The sequence below is a fragment of the Pholis gunnellus genome, assembly GCF_910591455.1.
Source record: "Pholis gunnellus genome assembly, chromosome: 22".
In the NCBI taxonomy this organism is placed as follows: Eukaryota; Metazoa; Chordata; class Actinopteri; order Perciformes; family Pholidae; genus Pholis; species Pholis gunnellus.
The window spans coordinates 4,071,097-4,097,806 of NC_136549.1; the positions used below are offsets into that span (position 1 = coordinate 4,071,097).

The 26,710-nt window shown below is 44.4% G+C and overlaps 2 protein-coding genes across 3 annotated transcripts; both read right to left on the bottom strand.

The window, feature by feature from the left end:
• Nucleotides 1-30: 30 nt before the first annotated feature.
• csrp2 (cysteine and glycine-rich protein 2) lies at nt 31-11,597 on the bottom strand. The gene is made up of 6 exons (XM_079184092.1): nt 11,469-11,597; nt 9,488-9,610; nt 7,724-7,892; nt 6,439-6,568; nt 4,838-4,931; nt 31-2,913 (listed from the first exon to the last, which is right to left on the bottom strand). The coding sequence occupies exons 2-6, from the start codon at nt 9,597-9,599 to the stop codon at nt 2,837-2,839; spliced, it is 582 nt and encodes a 193-aa protein (XP_079040218.1). The 5' UTR covers nt 9,600-9,610; nt 11,469-11,597; the 3' UTR covers nt 31-2,836.
• Nucleotides 11,598-15,725: 4,128 nt separating this feature from the next.
• Nucleotides 15,726-25,286, bottom strand: e2f7 (E2F transcription factor 7). Of its 2 annotated transcripts, none has more exons than XM_079183388.1 (13): nt 25,180-25,286; nt 24,511-24,606; nt 23,723-24,031; nt 23,168-23,327; nt 22,740-22,979; nt 21,934-22,089; nt 21,695-21,838; nt 21,191-21,373; nt 20,996-21,080; nt 20,019-20,334; nt 19,290-19,410; nt 18,326-18,708; nt 15,726-17,359 (listed from the first exon to the last, which is right to left on the bottom strand). In XM_079183388.1, the coding sequence occupies exons 2-13, from the start codon at nt 24,595-24,597 to the stop codon at nt 17,201-17,203; spliced, it is 2,343 nt and encodes a 780-aa protein (XP_079039514.1). In that variant the 5' UTR covers nt 24,598-24,606; nt 25,180-25,286; the 3' UTR covers nt 15,726-17,200. The 2 variants fall into 2 exon arrangements, with proteins under 2 accessions (XP_079039514.1, XP_079039513.1); XM_079183387.1 differs by having other exon boundaries at nt 19,242-19,410.
• Between the last annotated feature and the right edge of the window lie 1,424 nt (nt 25,287-26,710).

The window sequence follows — 26,710 nt, forward strand, 5'->3', positions numbered from 1 at the left end:
GCTTAGAAGGATTACCCTCACCCGCCCCCCCCCCCTCACACGCCAGCATTCATATCGGAGCGATGCTGTTCTCAAGAGCGCTTGCTTTTTTTGGACCATCTCTCCCACACCGATCAAAAGACTTGGAAAAAAATAATCAGCCAGGACTAGCATGCTGTTACGGGGCAACACCACCACTCCCCTCTCCTCCCTCACCACTACCTTTACTACTATTACTACTACTACTATTCTACAGCATCAGCCGTCCCACCCCTCCACCTCGTCTCCTCTCCTCAGCCCTTTTGGACGGTGCGTTGCTGCCGGGCACAAACGGAGAGGAGAGAGGCCGACGGACCAGAGGAGTTACAAAATAAAAGCATTTCTGTTTGTATCAGAGACAGCATCTCTATTTGCCCCTCCCACTTTAAAACCCTATTTATGGTGTCCCTGTTGATATGCCCTGTACGTATTTTGTTTGTCTTTGATTGGTTCAGGAAGTCTGTCGTTCCTGTGAAGGTGAACTGTGCTGGCCAGGGAGGCTGAAGGAAAACAAATTTGTTTTGTTTTTTAAATAATGAATTTGTTTCTAAGTATGATAGAGATAAGGAATGTCTTTTTTTAAAGGTCTTTATTTTGCACCATGATGAGTCGAGCTGATGAGGATTTGCCAACACAGTTGAACTCATCAGAGTTGGGTAAGAGGTGGAGCCGCTGCAGGAGTCCCAACTTCTCACCTTGCGAGGCAAAAGCTGTTAGACGAATTTGAGGAGATATCCGAGCGGTTTCTATATTATTATTTTTTGCACCGCAGTCGTCGTGCTGCGTTCACACGGGACGAAGTGCGTGACTCCTCCAGCGGCGACCACCGTAGAGGCGACAGAAAATATCCTACAGACAATGTGATACAGGTATATTTATTTTAAAACTATTTATAGATAAAGTCATTATGTGCTAGCGACACCATTTTTACATTTCACATCATTTTAGCTGAAGTCGTTTTTTATGAGAACAAATGGTTAAACAAGTACCTGTAGCGGTTCGACATGGGACGTCACAGTAAACCTCTATAACGCGAGTGTATTTATTAGCAGCAGTAGAAGAAAAGGAAGGGGAACGCGGCGGAAGGACGGACGAGTTTACAAGGAAGGTTCATTCCATGTGTGTTTCTCTCAAAAAAAGCTGTAAGGTCTTATTTGTTTTGTTTGTCTTTTGTCTGCCTACGACATTGCACTGATCATTTAGTTGTAGTTTTGGAGAGTTTTGTTTTTTTGTGGCTGTTACGGAACACATGGACCCATCAGCGACGCTACCATTGTTTACAGAGAGGAAGAGGAGGGGCATGGACATGGCCAACTCCCATCACTTCCTGTCTGCCCCCCCCCCCCCCGCAGTCAGCAGCAGGATGGACTGAAGTGTAAAGAATGTGCACCTGTACATAAACAATATCTTTTCTCTGTAACTATTTTCTTTTTGTCAGTGTTAGTTGAAGGTGCTCCTGGATTTGTTTTTTTTTGTTTTTTCTGAGTTTGGGGGGGGGGTGGATTTCTTCCAACCAAACGGAAAGAAGAAGATCAAGTGACTATACTCCAAGTGTATGACCATAGCTTCTAGTGATGTCCGACACTGCTGTCTACAGGCATTTTAACCCCTAAATACCCTGACGTTACCCTGCCGAGGACTATCCACTGCATGTACGATGCTTGGGACAGCTGGGCTCTCACGTCCCCCATCGACCCGACCCCGTAGTCATCACCATGCTGACAGCCCGGCAAGCCACGTGTCTGTATATAGTGAATGTTAAGTATTTGCAAGTACTTTTCTGCATTTCATTTGTCTGTACTTGTTTTGTTTTTTTTAATTAGTTTTATTTCTCTCAAATCCAGTGTGTTTAGTGGAAGTTTTTTTTCAGGTTGCCAGATTTGCAGTCCGACCCTCCTGTGCAAGTGTGTAATATATTTGAATGTTCCATGCTTGTGGACTCTGTTGTCATCCTAAAGGTTGATTTTTTTTATTTTTTTTGGTTTGTTTTATAATTTCTGTCATATATCGCTGGGCTTGTTATACCACTGGATGTACAAATTGTAAAGCAAAGACACGAGAACTAAGGCAGACGCCAACTTTTTTTTCTTTTCTAAAAGCTGAAATGTGATCATGCAATAGTTTAAAGTGTAGAGGGGAGGTTCTATTACATTAAGGCCTCGGGAACTTTTGGGCCTCGTGTTTGCATCTTCATCATCAGAAGGGGACGGTTATGTCATCGGCCCATGTTTCACGCCCCTCCCCCTCATCTTGCTAACCAACCACTGATGTAATCTCTGCCCTGCAAAGACAACACACAGCCGCACGCGTTTGCGTGCTTTAAAAGGTCAAAGGTGGTGACTTGATATATCAGTAACCAGTAACTAACCACTTGTGTTCTAATATTGCCTTTTAAGTGACAGGAGGTAAAGAAGGAGGGCTTGTGATTTAGTGTTTTTCTAGGGCAGAGCTCATCCAGGACTTGAATTCAAAGCCGTATCAGTCCTCACTAGTTCTTCCAGCAGCCTGAAAGTCTCTGTTCTGTCTCCCCTCGCCATGTGGGATAATAAAATAAATACAAAAAAAGAAAAAAAAAGTGAAAGCACATAATCATCTCCAGTGCCTCTCTGCCCACCTTCAGACATCACTGTAACTCCGCTTCAGATGTAAACATATGGGCATGGTTCAGTTTTAATGGCTTTAATAATAAAATACAGTCAAATGTGAACAAGTGGGTTTCGGTTTGTTAATGTTTTTCTTTATTTCTATCAAGTGAGGAAACAACAGGGGGGGGTGGGGGCGTTCATGTTGGATAGAAGAATGTAGAGCAGGCGTGTGATCACTGAGCGTGAACCAGAGCGCCGGCTCCTTGGCCGTAACCAAAGCCTTTGGGCCCGAAGTTCTTGGCGTAACACGCTGTGGAGGGAGAGAGGAAATAATAAATGTCAACAAGCTGCAGGTGACTGCATCCTCACACGACATAAAACAGGCATTTAAAAACTGTGTAGTTGATTTCATGTTGCTCAGTCAAGCTTTCACAAAGAGGCAAGAACCCTCAATTATGGAGGTTACTTTTCATTTCCATGTCATACCAAACCTGTGGCCCGTCCCTCATGGGAATAAAAAAAACAAAGCTATATACACAGTAGATATCAAATATGACAAAACATCTTCTGGCCTAAAGTTAAAGGGGAAATGCACCACTTTTTTATGTGGATGTCCAATCAGTGTTGATGGTAAACGGAGATGACCGAAGCAATAAATATTCCTCAGTACTATATATCGACTGCTCGCCGAGCCGGCAGTGCCTTCATGTACCAGAATGCATTGCACGGGAGCTTCCTACGTCCAGAGGGTCCATGCCGTGCCAGATCCTCTAGAGCAGTGGTCAAGATCAATAGATTTCTTCCCCCCATATCAGGGAGCTGAACTATTACTGAGCTACACATATTTTCCATCATTAGGACTAATTATTGCTGCTGACAACCAATCACCACTGAGTTCTAGTGTATTGAGATGAGCCACAGCTGGTGTTCTTATACATCTAATAAATCACACCTTGATGGACAAAGAGTTCTCCAGGTAAGAAGAACATTAAGTTTTACTGCGTCTAATTAAGACATCTCCCTCATTTTCCTGTTGTGTGTGTGTGTGTGTGTGTGTTCACAGTGCAGTTTCCCAGCTCGAACACTCAGAGCTGTTTACCTCACATCATCATGCGACTTTTAGAACAAGCGCACCACTCAGGTTGTGGTCGGAACAATGAGGTGCAGAATTTCTGACTTGTTTTTTTAATACTCTCTGAAAACGTTAAAGAGAGAACATCTCCGTCCTGCTGTCCACATGAGTCTTCAAAATGTTCCTGATTACAGTAACAATATCCAGCTGCTGCTCAGACAGACAGGAAGTCCCTGAACCACAGACTGATCACAGCAGCAGAGTCTGGCCTGTTTGGTGTTTAGAGCAGAGATGCAACATTCCTCCTCATCAGTACAAGGTTTCATTATGACACTCAGCAAAACATTCATTTGTTTTTTATGTCTTCTGTTTAACCAAACCGCTGCATCTCGTTGTGCTGATGAGGAGGGAGAACTCCCAGAGGTCACACTGCACGTATCTCTGTCTCGGAAAACCGACTCACCAAGTGTGGAATAACTCATGTGGTATGACCGTGAATACGAGGGTTTGTGTGATTTGTTGGTCCAGGTCTGATCATTTTGCTGATACTCATACACATCAGCTGACAGTGCAGTGAGGAGCTCAGCTGCAAGAGCTGATCTCTGCACATGTGTGAATCCCTAATTCATCTTATGAGCAGGTGTGAGATGTTCTCGTTTGTTATTGCTCTTATTTACCTATAATATGGCTACTGAGGCTCTATGTGAGCTACATGCTAACATTAGCATGCTAACAACAACTGTGTTAACAGATGTAGTGTCTACCCATAGACTGTATGTGTCTGCCATGTTCACCATCCAGGTTTAGCATGTTAGCATGATCACATTTGCTAATTAGCGGCAAACACAAAGCACAGTTGAGGCTGATGAGGTCATCAATAGTTTTGGTGGCAAAAACCAAGCATAAAGTTCTTTAAAAGGCACAATGAGCAGGCTTTTCACGACTCATTCATGATGTTTTAGTGAGAAAATGTGTTGCGCGGTGGATTTATTCTTCTCCTGCTCTGCCAAAACGTGTTGGCGAGCGCAAATGTTATTTCACCTTGTGTTACTCCTGGCTCTCTGTGAGAGCTTTGTGATGACAGTAATCCATCAGAAACAATCTGTTGTAATGCTGTGAGTGAAATGTCCCACATGCTTCAGCCCAGATGTTTCGGTCTCACCTTTGCAGTAGATCTCTCCGTCTTTCTCGGTCTGCGTGGTCGACTCCAGGCTCTTGCCACATTTTGCGCAGCGGAAGCAGTTCTTGTGCCACGGCTATGAGGAGAAAGGGACACGTTTAGTTGTACTGATTGTACATTTGTATTGCTGTTCAAGTCTGTCTTCATGCTTTCATGTTAAATCTACCTTTAAATGGTCAAAGATGAAATAAGTTATTTAAGAGCTGATAATAGCAGAAGTTTCTCGCGGCACACGTCATCGTTTCCTTCATCAAGTCCCATCAGAGCCGCGAACACAGAAAATGACAGGTTGGGCTTTGAGCCAATGAGTGGAGCCTCGTAAATTTCCTCCCATTAGGAAACACATGAACCTGATGACATCATCTGCCATGAAACAGCTTGTGTGACTCCACATGCGATCGGCGACAGGAAACACTCCGCTCCCATTTTTGGAGGGAAAAACAGAGCCCCTTAGAACACAAATCTTTGTTCTTCTGTGGACAACGAGTCCGAGACTCATTTGACTTTTCTTCCTCAGAACCAAAACATCCTGTCCAAACATCTCAGGAGTGCGAGCCTCGTGACTTCATCTGCTGCAACTGTGCCAGAGCCCCGCTGTCCAGAGAGCCCGAAGCTCCCATCCCAACGCCATGGAACGGCTTCAATCAGAAAAAGAGGATTTTGTGTTCTCTCATTAGAGGAGACCACACCAAACCTCCTGCATGTGGTTCAGCACTGTTACAACGGAGTTGTACTCCAGTGGTTTGAGATGTGGATTTCCGTCCTGTGGAGTTCAAGGAACCAACACCGCTGGCGAGGTTTGATTTCTGCTTATGATCAAACTTCATGAGGCATCATGGTGAAGTGGACTACACACACACACACACACACACACACACACACACACACACACACACACAAGTGATTATAACCCTGTTAGGTTCACACTGCAGCGTGAATAAGTCAAACTCATTGAGTAGAGTTGCAGGAGCACAACCTTCAATTCTGGGATGGAAGATCAGATTCCCACTCGCTGCCTACTTGTGCGCACTCGGCCAAGAGTCACTAGTGACAGCTTAATAATCGACTTGGATAATAACTTGGCGGACGCCTGACAGTACATACTGTATTGTGTCTAGAGTGTGTTTCTTAGTCTGCAAACACAACTCTCTGGCTCGGACTAGCAGTCTGTAGGCAGGCCATCAGCTCGGCACGGCTGTAACGAGGCCCACTGGTGACTTGAGCTAAATGCTGAAGTCAGCATTCTAACATGATCAAAAGGACACGGTAAACCTGGTCCAATCTAGATGGTTAACCGGGAGTTTTGAAAAAAGTGTGAATACTCCTGTAAGACTCTATTCCTATTGTGATCACACCCGTACGAGGTCCAGGTCTAACCTGAACCAAAGCACTGGACAAAGATGTTGACCCGCTGGTGGCTCTAGATGAAGAGTCAGAGGATCATCAAAGTGATTACAACTCATCTTGAGGAACGCATGAATATATGTGCCAACTATCATGGCAATCCATTCGACAGATGTTGAGATGTTGAGATATTTCACTCAAAAGGACAAAATGTCAACCTCAGAGGACAAAGCTCTCACCTTGCCTGCCCCCATGATCTTCTCCGCTGCATAGACCGAGTCTCCACACCGGGCACATTTGTCCGAACCGCCAAACTTCTGGGCAAACTTGGACGGGTTGGGGTTGGTGGTCGGTCTGTGAGCCTGTGTCCTGGGGGGGGCATATGAAGAACCCAAAATGTCATGAATCTAAAAATCATCATCATCCGAAATCTCAATGATCTAGTCTCTAAAAATATCTTTTTGTCAACTACAAGCTGAAGTTGATCCTTTGAAAAGTAATTTATGTCATAAAAAAAATATTTTTCTTAAGTGGCTGATATCAGATTTTTCTGTACCAAAACGTATTTTCTTGAGAAAACATTGACTCATTTACTAATAGTGAACTAAGTATGACCCAAAACATTGACATATGCAAAGACACCATGAATAAACCTGGCCGACCCTCCTCCTCCACTGTCTCTCTCTACTGTCCTCAGCCAGTGGTGGGAAAGTGAGCAGGGCCCACTGGGCCCCCGGAGCGCTGCTTATCGAAGGGTGACTGCCAGCCCCAGCGGCCCCTGAATGAAGCCCTTTGTGGCAGAGGACAGAGAGGAGGGAGAGCGGGATCTGCTGGTTACATAATCAAACTCTTTCACAACGGTCGTCACCTGACGCAGGCGTAAACGTTCAGGCGGGTGGGTGTTGTGGGCCTGTTTGTTTGTGGTGCCGTCGCATCGTGTGTATAATGAGGACACTCAGTCGAACACTCACTTTGTCATAATGCCGTACGAGCTCCTAGAAAGTGGAGCCGTTTGGAAAGCAATGAACTTGACCTAATAGACGATGTATTAGACTCTTAGATGATAACTCTTCTCGGATCTACAGCAAAATCCCTCAAATGAATACATTCAGTTCTGCTGCTATACTAGTGTCTGTATTTGACATTAGCTTATATGAATTATATGTGAAGTATGTCTTTAAGAACCATTACAAGTTCAGCACAATGAATGCACGCTGTTTGGGGCAATAACACGGTCACAGAGTCGGCAGCCACGACTGGTAAACATCATTACTGACCCCACAGTCAACCGCACAGCAACCACTCTATGCAGACATTTCAAGATACAAAACAACAACAACAACAACAACACAGCTCTGACCAAGTATAGCAAGTAACAAACAGGAACACAACCCTGAGTAGCAGCGTACAGGGATGATGGATTGCATGACAATGTTGATAACACAGCACACTAGAGCAGATAACTTTGGTTCCGTGTTGGCTGAAATAATCATCTCGACCATCCCCATCGGCAGCCCAGCTCACTCTTCGTGTTTGATTCCCAGCCGCTCCCCCCGGTCCATGTTGAGCGTCCCCGCCCCCTGACCGTAGCCGTAGCCTTTGGGGCCGTACTTCTTCCCGTAGCACGACTTGCAGTAGATCTCCTGGTCGTGAATGGCCAGCGTGGTGCTGTCCAAGCCCTTCCTGCAGACCACTGAGGACGCACAGAGAGAAGGAGTTACGCAAGTGGAACACAGCGTCTTCCTGTGATCGGGATGTCGCCGACATGACCTTTACACTAGGACAAGCTAAATATACAAGTGTGCTCGCTGGGAAACCTTTGTGATGTGAAACATTTGAAATACTGAACGACGTTTTAGTGGCAGTTCATTTAGCATCAAAAGACTATTTGCTATGTAAAGATACAGTGGAGTAATGTGTACCTGAGCAGAGCATGAAGTCACTCTCCCTCTGTGTGTGTGTGTGTGTTGTTATCTGAGCTCTGCCTTGTTAGTGCATTCCCCCCCATTAGCTAAATGCCCGTCGCTCTGCACTGCTTGATCTAGATTTTCATCATAACTAGTTTTTCTGATGTCAGCGCAGGATTCATTAGATCTAAACAGTAGCAGTTGGGGCGATTTGTTTATTTAGCAGGTTTGTGCAAAGTAAAGAATGCATTGTTTGGAAAAACAAAAGCATTACAGAGGCTTAAGACTGCACACTGGCTGGTGCTAGGATTAGTGGGATTCTTCATACACTGGCCTGTATTGTGTGACCGCCTGATACCGGTTTAATATTTCACACAACTGGATGGGAAAAAATGTCTCCACTTGCGTCTCTCTGATCTTTCACAATGAAAGCTTTGGGAGATTGTTTGAAGATTTCTGTTTGTCCAATCCAATCGCTCCTACATCTTCATATACTGTGAGGGGTTCTCTGAGTATTTCAAGTTTCCCTCCGCTACAGTCGGGTCATCCATCTTCACGCGTAACCGCCGGCAGAGAGTATGAGCAAATCAAAATGGAGACAAAGTTTCAGTAAGTGCACAAACTATGTGACACTTCTGTCAGTATATAGATGCCTTTCACACACAGAAAGGAAAAGTGGTGAATGTCACAGAATGTCAAAACTGAGAAACTGGTGAAAAGGGCAAAGGAGAGGCAAGGACACAAAGTACCCTCGCCCGTAATCTCCTCAGTAGGAATGTCAGACAAAGCTGCCGTTGTATGGAAGAAAATAAACTCATCTTTTTGTGGCTCATATTGCTTTGCTCTTTTCTTGATGGCAGCTGAATGAAAGAGTTTGTATAATTCTGGTCTCTATCTTCTAGGACAAGAGGCCCACCCGTCCAACAAGCTGATGAGAATACAGCGTGAAATCAGCAACCATGAGCTTCCATGATCCTTTTCACAACGCTTCTCTCCGTTTTTCTTTTATTTTTTGGGGGGGTGAGATGCTTTAGAGTCATAAGTTCTCAACATTACAAAATGATCTTTCACTCATGCTTTACTACGTGGCAAGAACATATTAAAAGGGAACTATATTAAGTCGTGGGACTCACAAGAAACAACAAAAAAAAGAATATTAAAAATCAAAGCAGCAGCGGAGGCTCAGGTGTCCTGACGTTTAGTCTGTAGCAAGCGCACTATCCTACACTTCCCATGATGCCCCTCCATAGCCTCTTTTGGACCACCCATCCCTGGTAAATGCTCATGACTTCAAACTCCACTTAAAACATGCACAAACACTGCTACGCTGTTTAAATGTGATCTCAGTCCACACGCGTTGAGGTGTTCCAGCCGTACTTACTGCAGAGAAAACAGCATTTGTGGAAACTCTTCCCGTCACACTGCACCTCCTCGGCGTGGTAAACCGCCCCGCGGCACGCCGCGCACTTGTTGCCTCCTCCCCAGTTCGGCATCGTCAGCGTTTCTGAGAAGGGAGAGGGGGAGATGATGTGAGAGGCTGAAGCGTCTGGGACAGGGTTACTTTGACCGTCCCACCAATAAGCTCTAAGGGGGGGGGGGGGGATTTCTAATGTTGCACATGGTTGAACTGAATCCGCTGCTCCAGGCCACCGCTGCCATCCTGAAAAAAAATAAAACAACAATGCAAAAAGAGGTCGGCCTGAACAACAGGGCAGACTAATACCCAAAGGAATGTTTCAGGGCGCCATGCCTTCAGGCCTTTGTTGTGTGCCGTGACTGCAGGATACAAACACAAACAGCAGCGTAAAGTAGCCACTGTTGTTACCTCACAGAGCCCAAAGCCCAGAGCTCAAAGTGCACGTTCACTGCTTGACTCACAAGCACATCTGTCTGGAATTACAGACTCACTCCCCTTTAAAAATTGTGTCAAAAGGGGGCGAGACAGATTTAACATTTCGTCACCGCAAAAGCAAGCCTGCTGCGTTATCATATTCGGGAAGACTGAAATGAAAAAGCTCTGTTATTTTTTTGATTAATTTGAAGAGAAAGCACAAAGCAGCAGAAACCATTAATGTGGTCGGCCCGAGAACAGGCCCGAGCATGACGGGGGGGGGGGGATCAAAAGAACACTGACATTACCCTCAGGGGGTTGGGTGTGATGAGAAGGCACACACACCAACAAGTCGGCTGATGTGTACCATCACAGAAACCGCAGTCAATTGAAAGCCTCACAGGGTTCAGTGGTAATATCTAGTCTACAATTAAGGATTCATGTATGTGCCTTTGATTCATGAATGCTACTTTTAGACTTAAGTAGCCAAAGACCAACATCTGTGCTGATATCCAGTGATTTTAAACACGGCACATTTCATTCAGTATTTGTTCCCAGAAAAGAATCCTAAACAGCTCTGAGATCATTTCTGCTCACTTACATGTTCCACTCAACCAAGACTAATTAAATTGTATTATTGTTGAATTCTTCACAAAAGGGTGATTCACCGAAACTCTTTGGAAACTCTGGAAGACATTACTGCCATTACATGAAATTGCATCTGATTTTTAATTGAACTCTATTTTTTGTTTTCTCCTAGCACTCTTCAGAATACTATAGTCAATATACCTTGTGACCTCTGACCCTTGAAAACATACTGAACCAATAGCAGCAGCTGGACCAAGTGTCTCTGTCGAATTTGAATGTCTTTAATGGTTTAGCAATGCTCGCTGTACAACATTGCGGTGGGTACAGTGAGATGTTGTTCTCATAACACTGTATTAGGTACGTTATTAGCTAAAGTAAATTACAATTTGCTTCGACGTAATATACAAAACGAAAAAACTCAGCAGCGTTAGCATGTTATTATTAACATACAGTATTACAGTATTATACAGTATTTAAAACACTACATATTAATTTAGGCTAGCATGTTTTTGTGCTAATGTCACCCAAATAGTTTCGCGGGTATTGTTTGGCTTGTTAGCCGGATAATTTGTCTTTCGGTGTTTGTATTGTATTGCTAGCTATCTTCTGCCCCTTTCACCTTCATTTCTGTCGGCTTTAAATGGCAAAAGCAACAATGTATCCAAAGTATTGACGTTACAATTGTGCAATGCATAACTAAAGAGATTCACGTGGAACCTGCGGCCATGGTAATTGCGCAAAAGTTGTCCTAAAGTTTGTTATACAACGTATAACAAGTATACTAACTTTATTTGCTCTTCAACCAACACATTTAATATATTCAGTAACATTCAATAAAAGCACACGTTTGTCAGTAAACCGGTCGGAAATCCACAGCATTGAGGTTCAGAAAAAACGTTTTAATTAAAAAATTACAAAAAAAACAAAAAAAAATCAAAGTTACCTTAAGAAGACTTTTAAAAAGCAGGTATGGTGTAGGTATGGTGTAGGTAGGTGTGAAGTTAGGTTCCAGCTGGACGTGCTCCCTGTGTATCCAGACGACCCTCCGGATTCTCAGACTGCAGCAGACTCCACCACACTGACGCTGCGATGGCACATATTCCACATATTTAGTGTTTCAGCGCAAGGAGGGGCTTCAAGGGGCGTGAACTCAACACTGCTGCCTTCAGGTGCCGTCATAAATTCTGTCTCATGGTAAACGGAGGACCAAATAATGATGCGTATGTAATAGGCTCATGGACAGCTTACATGGAAGCATTTTTCTGTATAGCGAGACTCTCAAATCAGAGAAAAAGATGCACTAAGTTCCATTTAAATATGCCCCGCCAAAAAAAGTACTTCTTCTTTTACAATGGCAGCCATAAAGGGGTTATAAAGACAGTTCTATTTGACAGACCATTAAACACAGACAAGCCACATTTGATATGATCCCCCCCCCAAGGATCCATATGGGCAGAACATGTGAGGAGTGTAGAACTATTCTCCCATCTACACTGTGTGGGGGGATTGAAGAAGTATAAGAAAACTATGATGAAGATATGGTGTGTTACTCTTGGCCTACTGTAAAAAGGACATGTCCTTAAAACTCAAAAGCTCCAATAAGGATTACAGGAAGTGAGGTGGAGACAGTAGACGGTGTCTACACTTTTCTTTTGTCGGGCTGCATTGTGTATCTATGCATATAGGAAATACTGTAAATGCTTAAAAGCTGCATAAGTCTGTCCACGCTTTGCCGTTATCCTGCTCCCTGCTGGACACACAGTGTAAATGATGGAGTATTGATTTGTTTCCCGTGCAAGCAGGGGAAATGCTTGCAGCACAAAGAAAAGCCCAACAGATTGGTTAGGTTTGACATTGTAACTATATCAAACAGACTATGCTGTTGCATTGACACAACTCTGAACAATGCAGCACTGCTCCTCGTAATAACTATTCTCTCTCTGCAATTCTCAAATATGTAAATGAAAACAGTAAATGTAGGCACAACACCATTCCTTTGGGCTTTTGTAATTCTCTCCTGCTTTTTATGCTAAATTGGACCCAGATGACTGAGTACAATTAGAGATTAAAAAAACCCTTTGATAGTTAAAAACAAAAAAGTACATGTTCACTACAGGTGAAAGAAAGAAGCCATGTTTTACTTTTTAAAGCTTTAAGTCGACGCTGTTACGGCGCCATGCAATGTGGGAGAAAGCATCAACTCTCCTGGTTATGACCTTTAGTCTCATGACCTTTGTCATGGCATCACGAAGTCCCATCACAGTGGAGCTACATGGGAGCAGATTCACTTTAATTAAAAGGTTAAATCATAAAAGTAACTCCTTTTAAGGAGGGCAGGGCTATGGCTTGTGCTTAATTAAAGACTTTAATGTAAACAGAGACGCAGTAAATCTGATCCTCAGTTAAACCAACATGTGTAGCTGATCCAAGTCTCCTGCTGTTAGAATAACATCTGCAGTGAGTGGTTTGCGGAGGGAGAACAGACAGCACCCTGCGCTGTCGCCCAACAAACCTCAGCTTCATCTTTCTGCCGTGATGCTGTTAGTTTGGAAATGACCAGAACAATAGAGCGCTTGATCGAGGAATACTCAATCAGCTCTGTGCTAATCCACTGTTGCATTATTCTGTGTAAAATGGATGATGACGAGGACATTTGTTGTGACTATAGACAATAGCTGGAAAATACACATGAGATGGTAATTGTCGGCCATTAAATGAAGCCATATGTGCAGCTACTAGACACCGCAGGGCTGTGAAAAGCATTTTCACAATTGGATATATTGACAATGGGAATTTTTCTATCTCATTTATTTAAGCAATAAAGTTCTGCGAGACCCACATCACTCATGTGAAAACGGTTTTCTCGGTCGGCACATTAACCTAATGTGATTGTTAATTACATGCAGCTGATTGAGCAGCCAGCCCTGCTGAATGTGAACCTCGCTAGTGTTGAACCATTACCCCACAGTGAAGCAGTCACCACAGTCACCACCTTCCGACAGTCTAAGTATGCCTCTAACCAAAGGAATTTGCAATGAATAAAAGAGTATGTAGTATAGTGGTTTAGAAGGGTTACAAAGCCAGAGATCGCACAGAATCACTGTGAGAGAAGTTATGAGCAAAAGGAGAACTCTCTGAACAGTAAGAAATCAGCCCAGGAGTTCTCCAAGGATATGCAGGGAAAACTGGAGGAAGTCTCAGCAGAGCCATGAATATACTTTAAAGAAAAGAACAGGCCTCTCAAGCTTGAGCTACGGTCAGTGTTCACGACTCCACAATAAAGATAGAGACTGGGGCAAAGATGGGATTTAGGACCTGAATGTTCCCGTAGGACTTCAGGAATGTGGTCAATGGACCAACTAGACAAACGTTTTACAATAACAGGATCCAGGTATATCCAGGCAAACAGGACCTGGGAACATATTTAACAAATTGCTAAAAGTAAAGTTTTGACTCAAGTGCATGATACAAGTACAAATATTTCACTTTTACTGCGATCTGTAAACCTAAGAATAAAAGCTATTCATCAATTTTCTTATGATTTAAAAATAGATTAGTTAGATTAGGTCTTGCACAGACTGTAATGGATTATAATAAATACATTCTCTGAATAATTAAGAAGGTAGTGTCAGGCTTTATATTTGAGGATATGTTTTCATTTCATTTTAGCCAATCCTCAATTATATAATCCCTTATAATATATGGTTGTCATTAATTTTACATGTTGGTTGTTGTCACCAATAACATATATTAATTTACAAATGTCAATTGACTAAAACAACAGTGGCAGTTGTAGCAGCTGTTTCAATGGTAACCGCAGTAGTAGAACTAGTAATGGTGTCGAAGTAACCGTAGAATAACTAGCAATACTTAATGGTGTATTAGTAGAAGTTGAACTCGCAATAGTTGGCTTAGTGGTGGTAATTGTAGATCAAGCAACAGTTAGTGGTTTACTATATTCATAGAACTAGCAGTAATTAGTAACATAGTGGTATAACTAGCAATAGTTAGTGACTTCATAGTAGAACTAGCAGTAGTTAGTGGTCTACTAGTAGGAGTCAAACTTGCAGTAGTTCATGGTGTAGTAGTGGTAATAGTAGAACTAGCAGTAGTTACTGGGGTAGTAGTGGTAGAACTAGCTGTAGTAAGTGGCGTAGTAGTGGTAGTAGAAGTATTATTAGCGATAGTCAGTGGTGTACTAGCAGTAACGTTTGTTGAACTAGCCTTCGTTTGTGGTAGTAGTTGTAGCACTAGTAGAACAGGCAGCAGGAGTGAAAGGTTGTAAGTTAGCATTATGCAGTAGTAACAACAGTAAATATTGTAGTAGTATGAATCATAGTTTAACTTGTTGTCGTAGTAGAAACAATAGTATCATGGTGGTAAGAATACCACTAGCTACTAGTGTATATTTGAAAGTGTAAAGTGTGTCTTCATTGTCCTGTTTCTGGCCACAGCAGATACTTGGCTAAACCATCCGTCTATATAAAGTTAATTGTCCCATCTGCTGAGGTTTAGTGTCATAAATGCCTGGCAGGGGCCAAACACATCTATTGGCAGCTCCCTCAGCTCACTTTAAGTGCTGATATGAAAGCTTAGATTAGATGTTTATGTCCTCGCACAGATGGTGTGTGTGTTTCTAAGTTTGACTCAATCAGCCCGGTCTGACCCACACATCACAATTGATGTGTTGAATGTGTTTCTCACCAACGGAACCTTTGTTTATTATAAATAACTTAACCTCAGCGAACCGACTCGGTTTTACTGCACGGTCCATTTGAAATGTAACCACCTTTCTGCTTTTTCGCACTGACATTTGAGGAGCGAATCATTTCTTATAATAATGCAGATTATAACAGTGGCTTCACACAGACCATCGGCTCCATTTGGGTGTTTATTGCGTACAACAATGCAGCGACGGGAATTGTGTCACAGATGAAGAGTGTCATCTGACCGCCTTAGCATGGCTAGCCTCCATCTGCCGGGCCATTATAACTTGGACTCAGAGTTATTGGGGGCATCTGTAAATTTGTAAATCTGTCACCATTTGGCTTGCCACTTTAGGGGATTTGTTTTCTCCCATTGTAGAATAAAACGGAATAGGATAATTGAAGAAAATAAAATTCTGAAAATACAGTCACAAACTCCCACACATGACAAAGCTTGTCGGAGTCATACATTTTTAATGAAAGTTTGTGGAAGTCATACAGAGCCAGTTTAGCTCTTAACTACAGAGAGCTACAGTGAAGGAACAGCTCCAGGTGTTGTAAAACGTTGGATCAGCAGACACAGCTACCAAAACTAGCAGTGCAATAATCATTATTTTCAAACACAGGAAAGCAGCATATAACATTCTGCATAAAAGACAATATGAATAGAATATACAGAAATACACATACGATTGTACATTAATGAGTCCACGTCGGCTGGTCAGAGCGGATTATCTGCGCACCCTTTGGTGTGACACCGCTCAGCTCTCCTGAATCTGATTCCCGTACAAAGCACCGATATTTTTGGCTGGGTCGTCTGGAGGCAAGCGAGAGGGCTGTTGATACGAATCCCCTGCACAACTTCAGAATCTGTATCTGTATCTCAGCCAAGGTGCCTTTTAAGTAAGGCACTCCCCCCCCGACATCAGCAGCCAACAGCAGGTTGTGGTCATACTGGGAGGTCTCCCTAATGTGTCGGGACTGTACGAACGACACAAAGCTCAGGCTGCTTTCCCTGGATAAATTAAGGATAAAAAGAACATCTTTACAGTACTCTGATAAAGTCCCACGTATTCAAGTACCTGAGAGCATCGTCACATTGTCCCTCAGTCGTCAGTAACGGCGGCTGAAGGGTTTGGTGTTTAACATTTAAGCACTACGGTTGCAGATACTCTGAAAACATACACAGCACCAGTAAAATGTGTCTTCCTGATGGGTGAATGAATGCACCCGCTTGGACAAGAAGTGTTCCTGGAGATTATTAAACATTTAAGGCTTTAGTGATTTCTCTCCTCACAGTAATGTCTGAAATGAGCCAAGAGGGGATTGTCTGCTACTGTCCATGTAAAAAACACTGGTGATCCGCAGCTAATATAATTTCTATTATACCGTGATAATGAAACAAAAACTGAAGGGGCCGACTTAACAACAATCACTTCAAAATTAGACAGACATTCTGTCAGATGCTTAGTGCTAAAAACACAGTTAATGTCCCATTACAGTCCCTGTGATCAACATATATTAGCTAAAATATAAATAGCAATTGATACACAAGGTACGGGGGAATTAGGTAGCCTGATCACGTCTGGGAGGGGCAATTAAGGCTGAAATATAAAATACAGCAGTGGCCGACTCCCACCACAGGAGGGCACTGTGACACTGGCAATACTGCTTCACTCATTCACTCTGAAATCTGGTGTGATCAGGCACATTCGGACTGTTGACATGAGGACCAATAACGGAAGAGTTTGGTTAAAAACTGAGTCATTAGCAAAACGTCAGATATCGAATTGTTTTGTATCTTCGGAAAGATTTCATTTGAGTTCTCCGCTGACAGTGTTTTGCTTAAGTTCCTATTCATGCAGTTTATAACAAAGCACCAGTGGTTTTAAAACCATTTCTTTTTTTTTCACTTTCAGGACCAACACCTGAGTGTTAAAACAGCAAGTTAGTCAACTCCTCCATCTCCTCACATGTCCAACTGGTTGGTTGGCGGGTGGCCGACGTCCAGTCTCCTCTGTGCCGAGCCTCTTTTTCGGGCAGCCGGCGCAGCGCTGACTACACTTCCCAGTGTGCCGGGGGTCTGGAAGAAAGCCCTCGAGGCAGACGGAGCGGTTTCCTTCGGAGTCTGTGAAGGTAGAGAAGAGTCCTGCATTATTTCCATGCACTGTAGGGATACGTTTCTATGGAGCTGCCTCTCAGATAACAATAAACTGCCACTGTTGAGATGCTATTTATAGATGATGAGTGCTAGAGTTAAACAAATGATGGACCAACTGGGAATGACATTAAGATGGTGTGAATTTAGTTTCTGTTTTTTTTTGTTCAAGGTTCAATATCTGACGACAGCAAATCTCCAAACTTTGATTAGTCAAAAGCTTTTCAAACTAGTTTGTAAAAGGCACTAGTAACTTACAAAAGGTCAATTTTTCATGTTAAATGTGTTTGTCCATGAGCAAGTATTACAAAGGTAATTATTGATAATATTATATTATTATTATTATTATTAATATTATTAATAGTCAAATAGCCAAAGCCAGAGTCAGCTTATTTGGAGGACCAACAAAGAGCGATTCAATGTGCCATCACAGACTACAATAAAAAGCAGCAAATATTAACCAATGGTTCCAGTGATTTTGTTTTCGGTAGTAAAACCACCCATATTAAAAATGAAAGGGGGGGAGTACTCCCCTGATTTATGCCTCATTACTACACGGCTATTGACTCCTCGCATAGTTTCTAACGTTGCACTAATGAGCCATCCAGCGCCTCGGCGGGTCGTCTTAAACCCGCTGTTTGAGAAGAGCTCGGACAAGAACATTAATCCCCATTGAACAACTTGGAGATTAATCAACTTGAAAGCGCTAAATGAGAGCGTCTGAATGAGTAAATGAGGGGAGACCCTCCACAAAACAAGTTGGCGCACTTGCTCTGGTGTCAAGCTGTGTTGTGGTATTTTGCAAGCGCCCGGTACCAGAAAGGTCATGGATCATTATAGAGGTAAATGATGTTGGGAGTTAATGTGTTTTTAGAGCAGAGATCTGTGTGTGTGTGTGTGTGTGCGTGGGGGAAGGGGGGCTTCAATAGTTCTTACCAGTGGTTCTGGTGTGTGGATGACAGTCTGATGCAGTCCCGAGGGGGAATGTGGAGCTCCTGCTGCTGAGCCGTACAGACCGCTCTGTTCCGGAGTGGACGGCGATGGAGCCGGAGACCCGCCGATCTCCGCCGCCAGGCCATACGGCGTCGCCCCCACCATAAAGTGGGCGGGCGACATCACGGCGGGCAGGCTGAAGCTCAGTTTGTTACAGGCCTCGGGGCCCTGCTGCTGCAGGCCGCCGGCCACCAGGGGGTAGTGGGAGAGGGCGGCAGAGGGCACTAGGACGTAGGGCAGCGCCAGGGTGGGAACGCCGCCGTGGGGAAGTGCTAGACCGGCTGGTGGCTGGCCGGCAGAGAGGAGGAAGTTGAGGCTGTTCAGACCTGGAAAAGACAGATCAGGAGAAGAGAATTTTAAATTTGATGGACTACGCTGTTGGTGATTTAAAAAGGTTTTAGGAAGTAGTCCCCTGACCTACATGGAGACGGATATCAAGCCAACCGTCTGTCTCGTCATTCTTTGACTCCTATATGGTGATTACTTTGTTTTCATCGACATGCGTTTAAGTGACTATTTACTTGAATCTGTATTTTATCTTTACCTCTGTACTAAACCATCCCTTTGTAGACAAATTTCTTCACAACTTTAATGCAATTATTGATTAGTTTTACATCTTTTGTAGCCAAACCACTACAAAAAAAAGCTGTATCTGTTCCCAAACGTGCTTCTGAAACGCTCTCTCTATAGCTTGTGTCATGTTTACTTCCCGTCAGCCGATGTCATTCACATACACATTTGCCCATTTTTGCAGCCTAGTTTCTACATAAAGTATGGATTACTAGTATAGTGTACTTCTATATGAGGTTGCACGAAAACACACTTCCCTGCGTGACCTGAGTTTTGTCGTGTGTATTACCTGCATTGTTGGGTACATAGAGGTAGTGCGATGGTTGGGCGGACTCACTGCTGCCTGGACTCTCATGGAGCCGATGCTCTCTGACGAGGCCTGCTGGGCGACTGGGGGAAGTCCTGGGGTGAGCCGTCGGCGAGCCCTCTGCTGCTTCCCTGCAAGGTTCATCTCTCACCTGGGAGGAGAACAAACGGTGTGGATAAATCGACCTGGATCAGCTGATGTAAAGTCCTGGGACCATCCATCTAGAGCTGTGTCCGTGTGGCCGAGACGCATGGCACGATTCCTCAAGCTAGAAGAAGTCTACAATCCATCTTAAAGGACTATTTTATGTGATAAAGTGTAACAATTTATGACCCGGCATATAAAAATCACTGCAGTGATTAACACTCTCCCCTTCTAACAACATTAGAATTACCTTCTGCCAAGTCATTTTCCTGATGCAAAAGTGCAGCGCTTTCAGTCCACTCTTAACCTTTTCTGGGACTTTTACCAATTACTAAGATTGTGTAACCTGATTAATGGCGAGGGTTTTCCAATCATAATATCCTATACATTGCTAAGATACATATTTAATTACACCAGGAATGACTTATCTCCATCAGTGAGCGTGTAGTATTTCATATTTTTAATTTAACGGTCTGCTATCCAGAATTACTAGCCGCAAAACTGCACAGAAATGAAGAAACATCACAGCACTGCACTGAACCAAGAGTAATTATGCTGTTCCCAGTCAAGCTCAAACGAGACGATTTCATCATTTTCAGGTTAAAAGCGCCTCACCTCGTCACATCCGTCTGACCCGGACGTCCCTTTCTTTTTCGCCACCGTCCAATCCTCTTCCCCCTCTTCCCTCCTCCTCTTCCTCCCTTCCTCAGACTCCGCCCCGGGCGACCTCGGACCATCAGGCGCCCAGTCGGGCTTGTCCGGCGCCCGGTACAGCATGACCACCGACGGCTGGGACAGGCTGGGCAGGTAGGCCAAGCAGTGGGGGGAGGAGGAAGTGGCGAAGAGGTGCTCCGGGTGGACGGGTGGTGCGCGCGGGGCGGGACGGGTGGAGGACGGAGCCAGCGGGCTGCTGCTGCTGGCAGGACGGTTACTGCAGAGAAAAACAAAGACAGAAGCAGGAAATGATTAGAACTCAAGCTTTAATTGTCAGCTTGAGCTTGAGTCGGCCCCTCAGGCTTTGGGCCAGTAATGGCTCTCGTTTTTACGCCAAGAATATTCCTTTTTTTTTTCAACACACACACTTCTATGTCCTACTATTTCTCTCCCTCCAAAGAACACTTAGCAGCCACAGTGTCGAGGCAGCTGTGGTTGGGCCACGAGCAGGCCAACCATAGAAACCACATGAACTACTGTGTACTCTATCTACGGAGCCAAAGCACATATTCACAGGAGACAAAATCTATCCACATGTTACATGTAGCCCGGAGCTACAAACGCATCAGCCAATGCAAACGCTGGCAATGAGTGTGAAATAGTCTCCTTCAGTGAGTGGGGACTTCATTTTGAGATGAGACGTTTATAATATTGCCTTTACCTTCCAACATTTGTCCTTGTTCCAGGCAGCTGATGTGGATTCTCTACAGTAAATCTGATACACACTGTCCCGGCAAAGGCTAGCAAAGAGTGACTGTGGGCAGTAAACTGTTTGGCAGTAAATCTGTGTTGGTAGGCTGCAGATAAATCTAAACCGAGAGCATGTAAGGGAGTTTACAGAGCGGGTTGGGTATCTGCGTGTGCTGGCATTAACTCACTCTGGGCCATTTCCGAACTGCAGTCGACACACCGCGCTGTTGCTTATTGTCTTTTTGGAATAATCCACAGGCTGGGTTGGCAGACCTGCGGTGTGAGGGAAGAAAACAATTCATCAGATGAGAATATGAAACTTTCGACTGTAGTAAACCATTGACTTAAAAAAAAAAAAGGGCATACAAATGAGTGTCTCTTACCCATAAGGTCTCGCCGTGGACTGCTGGGTGCAGAGTTGACCAGCCGCTGTACGGCCACTGAAGTGGATGTGATGTTGAAGGAGGCGTGGCGCGCCATCTTGGCTCTTCTGAGGTCCAGGCCCGACATCGGCTGCGTGGCCTCAGGCAGAGTGACGGCTGCCACGTTCACAGTGTTTCCTACAGCTGATGATGGGGAGATGGATCGAGATTGAGTTAGCACGACAGAGGCAATAACAACAGTGACCACCCTTTTTTCCCCCTCTGTGCTGTGGTTCTTAAGTCTCCATCCCTCACCGGCTCTACTTTTTGTAGCTGTATCAGCTACATCAACCGACCTCGTTACATAACAGATCAGAATACCGCAACATGGCGGCGCTGTTGCCACAGAGGATATAACGGAGATTCTTTCTTCTTTGAAACACTTACGTTCATGTTTGTTATAGAATTGTTCGAGTGGAGAGTTAGTAAAGATTTCAGCTTAACTTGGGAGACTTTTATTCTTACCAGCACTTGCAGAGCTTTTGAAGTCAACGGGGCCGAGCCACTTGAAGGCCGGCTTCCTGCCTCTCTCCTCACGGACGTGGACTTTCTTTATGAGGCCCAGGCTGGTCAGCACATTTGCGATGTCGTACAGCCGCCGCACCTTAGCTGAACACACAGGCATGATGGTGAGTTTAGATTTTTTTTTTAAACAGAAGAGACGTGATTTGTATTCCAAGACATATGTTTTTGTTCTCTCTTACTTTTGTACTTGCTGTGACTGGACGAGTCCTGACTCTCCTCGATGAGGATCTTTGCTGCTGCGTCCAGAGTAACCGTCTGAGTCTTGGACACCAGGAAGAGCATGACGAACTTCTGGCTCATGATGCGCAGAGATTTGTCTTTCCTGTTGCCAGCAGCTACAAATAACAAGGAAACGGGCAAGTGTGTCAGACCGCTGCAGTCACAGGTCTCTACTTTATATAACATGACTTTTATTAATCATCGGTGAAAATGTTGTCACTGTCGCAGCAAGGAATAACGATCATGAGATGCGTAAATGTGCAGCTAATGCCTTAATAACACCATTTCAGTTGTGGGTGTGTGTTGATCTGCAGCACAGACGTGCTGACAGCTGTGTATTATTATTATATCGCCTGAGGTCACATTCATCGAGCCACAACATCACCAGCGCACTAACCACTGAACAGACACCATGTACCTTTTGTTAACTCACTATTTGTAAGCGCTATTATTATCCAGCCACCCTGTCGAGTCAACACACACACACACACACACACACACACACAATGATGGTTTAGCTGTAGTCTTAATTCAGAGGAAGCTGCACCTAAGATGAAATCGACACTTAAAATCGTAAATGTGCGGCATTAAACTGATGGTCTTTTCCTGTACGTAGAACTTTAACAGCCATCAAAGCAGCCAATGGTAAAGGTGCAAAGGTGCTAGTTGAAGAAAATGAGGGAATTAGCTGGCGGAAAAGGCTGGAAATGTTTTTTGCAGAATCCCATGACAATTAAAAGTTTGAAAAAAAGTCTTGGTTCATTACCGTTGCCGGTGTCTCCGTCCGCCCCGTCGTCCTCGCGCCCCGGTCCGGCCCCCCTGCTCTCAGTGGCCAGGTCCATCTGGAGGTGGTAGCCCTGCTGCCGACCCTTCCGCTGCAGCTCCTCCAGCGTGGCCTCCAGCCGCAGGCGACCGTACCAGGTGTAGCTGTTCTTGGCGTTCCGACCCACGATCATGAGGGACTCCAGCACGTTGACGATGTCGTAGATACGCCGCCGCTCCACTCCTGATCATTTAATGGCGAGAGAAGAGAAATTGCCCACTTGTTCTTGGAAACAATACGCTCACGTTTGAATAAAAACTCACCGAATGTTGAGGGTTTATATTAAATGAACGCATTGCACGGTTCCAAATGCAGCTGTTTTGTATGAAAAATACAATGGCTGGTCCACAAACTCTGCCTCCATTACTTACCGAGACTGGTCGCCACCTCATCCAGAGAGATCCAGATGGGGCTGTGCGGCGGTGGGTAGTCAGGGTAGAGGGCCAGGAACTTCTGGCACAGCAGACCCAGGCTCTTCTGCTTCCTGCTCGGCTTCTTGTCGGCGTCATCTTCTTCATCCACAGCTTCAAACTGGACAGACGCATAAAGAGATGAATGAGAAAGATTTGTCATTCGGACACTAATTTTACACCGGCTAAGGGGACTGCCAGCCTCCGGGGTTAGAGTGTGACATATCGCAGTCCAGAATTAAATCCTGATAAGGCTGGAAAAACCTCCACACGTCGGATTTAAAGAAATAATCGCATCACAAAAGCTCAGCGATTTAGGCTGCAGCTGCCACTTCACATACAATATGACTTTATCTATTCGGCATAACTGAGTAAATGTATTTGAGCTTTTGAAAACTCCCTATCTTCAAGAACTAAACAGAATGTATTAAATGCTGTATTGACTAATTTAGAAATCTTTTGAAACCACATGATGTTCAATAACATGGTTCTTAGCCTCTTTAGCGGGTCAAATACCTGACAAGAGTCTTCCACCTCCGTATCCTCCGCCAAAGTATCCGGACTTGCCGGCTTGTCCTTCTCGTTCTCGATGGGTCTAAACAGCACCTTTTTCATCTCTCTGTCCCGGATGTCTGGGCTCGCCGCACTGATCAGCATCTTGAGATTGGCCGTGGGCGTCCAGGGCTCGGCCAGGGCTGTGTGTTTGATGGGGGTGACGTGGCCCAGGTCGGGGGTGGCCCCCTTTCTGCCCATCAGCAAGACAGGGATGGGGGACTCTGCAGATTTCAGTGGCGTGGACCACCTTCTCTCCGCGCAGATGTTTTCCTGTGGCGGAGACAATGGTGTGTTGTTGTTACAAATGTTTGGTTATGGGTTCCAACATTTGCTTACACTGGGTGATTTAATGAATTGAAATCTTTCACCTGCTACTGTCAACACAAATCTCCATCCAGGGGTTTTATCAGACGTTGACATTAAGACAGAGAGACCTGAGACATGCTGATGAATTTGGGTGCCTTATTAAAATAAAGAATGATGTACTTTCAATAAAATCCACTGGCTTCTTTGGCATTTGTGTCCCCCCTCTAATCTACAAACTACATTCCCACTTTCTCTGTTAAAATGCAAAAGCCACCCAGCCCTTCTTTTTTTTCCAACCTCATCTCACTGATCCAGATGCCACCACATTACTCTGAACATGGGTCTGTGATTAGCCTGATTCCGCAGTCCTCCCTAAGTTGCATCACATCAAACCCGTTTCCCTGCTCAGACCACACCTAAGACCAAGCAGGAGGCCACCTTACCTTCTGTTCACCGTGGCCCCCATCCTCCTCCGTGAAACCTTTCCTGGGACTTGTGAGGTCTTTCAGTGCGAGACATTCAACTTCCATCTGGGAAAACTGCAGTCCAAATAAAAGTGAAGATGGATGTAAGAAATCGGATATAGATTACCCGACTAGTGTATCAGCGGGGTGAACGGTGAAGCTAGGTGAGGTTCAGGTAGTAACTTACTAAAAACTCAGACGAGTGGTCAGCTGAATTTGGCGCAAAGGACATCAGCTAATTAGCCCGTAGCAAGCTAGCGGCTGTAAGTTGACTATCAAGTTCCTTCCTCAACAGTGGTTTATTGCTAACGTCACGTACACCTACTGCATTGCCGCATATGTAGCAAATTGAGAGCTGAATGTGTTTTTACATGACATTCATAAATGATGTTACTTCGAAGTTGTAACGTAAGATAGCCTCAACATTCTCAACTTGGTAAAAGGCTAATTCACTCGTGTTAGTCCATACATTTAGGTGAGGCAGAGCCCGTTAAAGGGGATGCTTACTGTTACATTACTGTGACATGTTTATAACGTTGGTCATAAATGCTAATTCAGCTTTAATGAGCTACTTGGCTAGCGTTACTAGCTCAGCTGACCAGTATACCATTACGCAGTGTTATAGGAAGAAGGAAATTAATTTCTCACCTTTCACTGCTGCTGAATGAATGAAATGTTCCAATGGAGGTCTGTGTCCGGTTTTATCGACTTGTCACTGCGTACTTTCGTCAGACTAACATAGCAGCTAATTTCCCTCTTTAAAATAAGCGGGCCTGTCCTCCGACTGTACCTCCAGTCCTCTATTCCTGTCCGATTCGAGGAAACTCAGCACTGCCCCGTAGAGACTCCAGCATCCCCCGCTCAAGCTTGTTTTCTGGCGCTCTCCGGCATCTGGCTCACTCCAGCCAATCAGTGCCTAGATGAATGGACGCGTCATTCATCTCCAGCCAGTCAGCGTTATTGTGCTCGGTACGCGCCGCAACTTGGAGCAAGGGGCGTGGACAACGGCCACACCTCCAGGGTTGTGTTGGCGGGGCAACCGGCGCGCTCTGTCCAAGCCTGAGGGGACTTTAAAAAAAGGAGAGGTCTCACTCTGTAACTTTTTCCAGTGTAGCACCAGAAATCGTTTTTATTAAAAATGTTTGACCTAGCACCTTTCCAGTACAAAATGAATGGGCGTAAAATGATTTCCAGTGCTATTGGTTTCAGCAAGGATTAGCAAGCAAGGGAGACACAGGGAGGCGTGAAAGAAAATGTAATAATATTTAACAGGTAGCATTTGAACATAACTTCAGTCATTTCAGTAACAACCTTATTTAATGACTGTTAATCCTGCCCACTTTTGGACGAATGCAAACAAATTTATTCTAAAAAACGTGAAAAACAAAGTGTACAATTATTTGTTGACACCATATAACATAGATATGATGATATACCGCTAATGACGACCGAGTTTGTTTCTTTAAAGACCGATTTATCTTCTGAAACAAGTGACTCGTCGCCTTCATAGACGGTCTTTGACTTTCAGCTGGGAGTTTTTGCATCTCCCCTCCTCGTTTCCCACAGGGACACCAGCGCCAGCTAGGCTTGTTAAACCCCGCACCTAGAAACCCACTATTAGTACCTTTTAAATTAATCCCTCAGGCTTTTGTTTGGCTGTAATTAGCTCTGTAGTTGAAACGGACAGATGGGAGGCCGGGGAGGGAGGCGGGGGACGACACGACTGGCGCTAATATCACCTGGGCCACAGCGCGAAAAGTTGTGGAGGGGGAGTGCTCACTTTTCTTTTCTTTTTCAGCAGACAGGGTCCCGCCCTGCATGCAAAGAGGCTGTCTGAGGAACAGCCCCAAAATTCTTACATAATAGCCCACAATACACAAAATCTGCCGCCAAATGCTATTCAAATCTGAGCCAGTGGAGAAGGAGGGAAACAACACAAGTACAATAAATCTGTGATACAATTTAGAGGAATAGATAACTGTTCCAAACTATGACTATACTTGATCTACAATAATGTTAAAGTGGATTCCTTCTCACTACAAGTTAAGTTATGTTACTTTATGATTCAACATATCATCAGCACCTGTAAGAATTCTCTGTTCACAATTCATCAACTACTGTAGTTGTCAACCTCTGAAGGAGGTCACTAGATTGAAGTTTATTTCAAGCCCTAATCTCT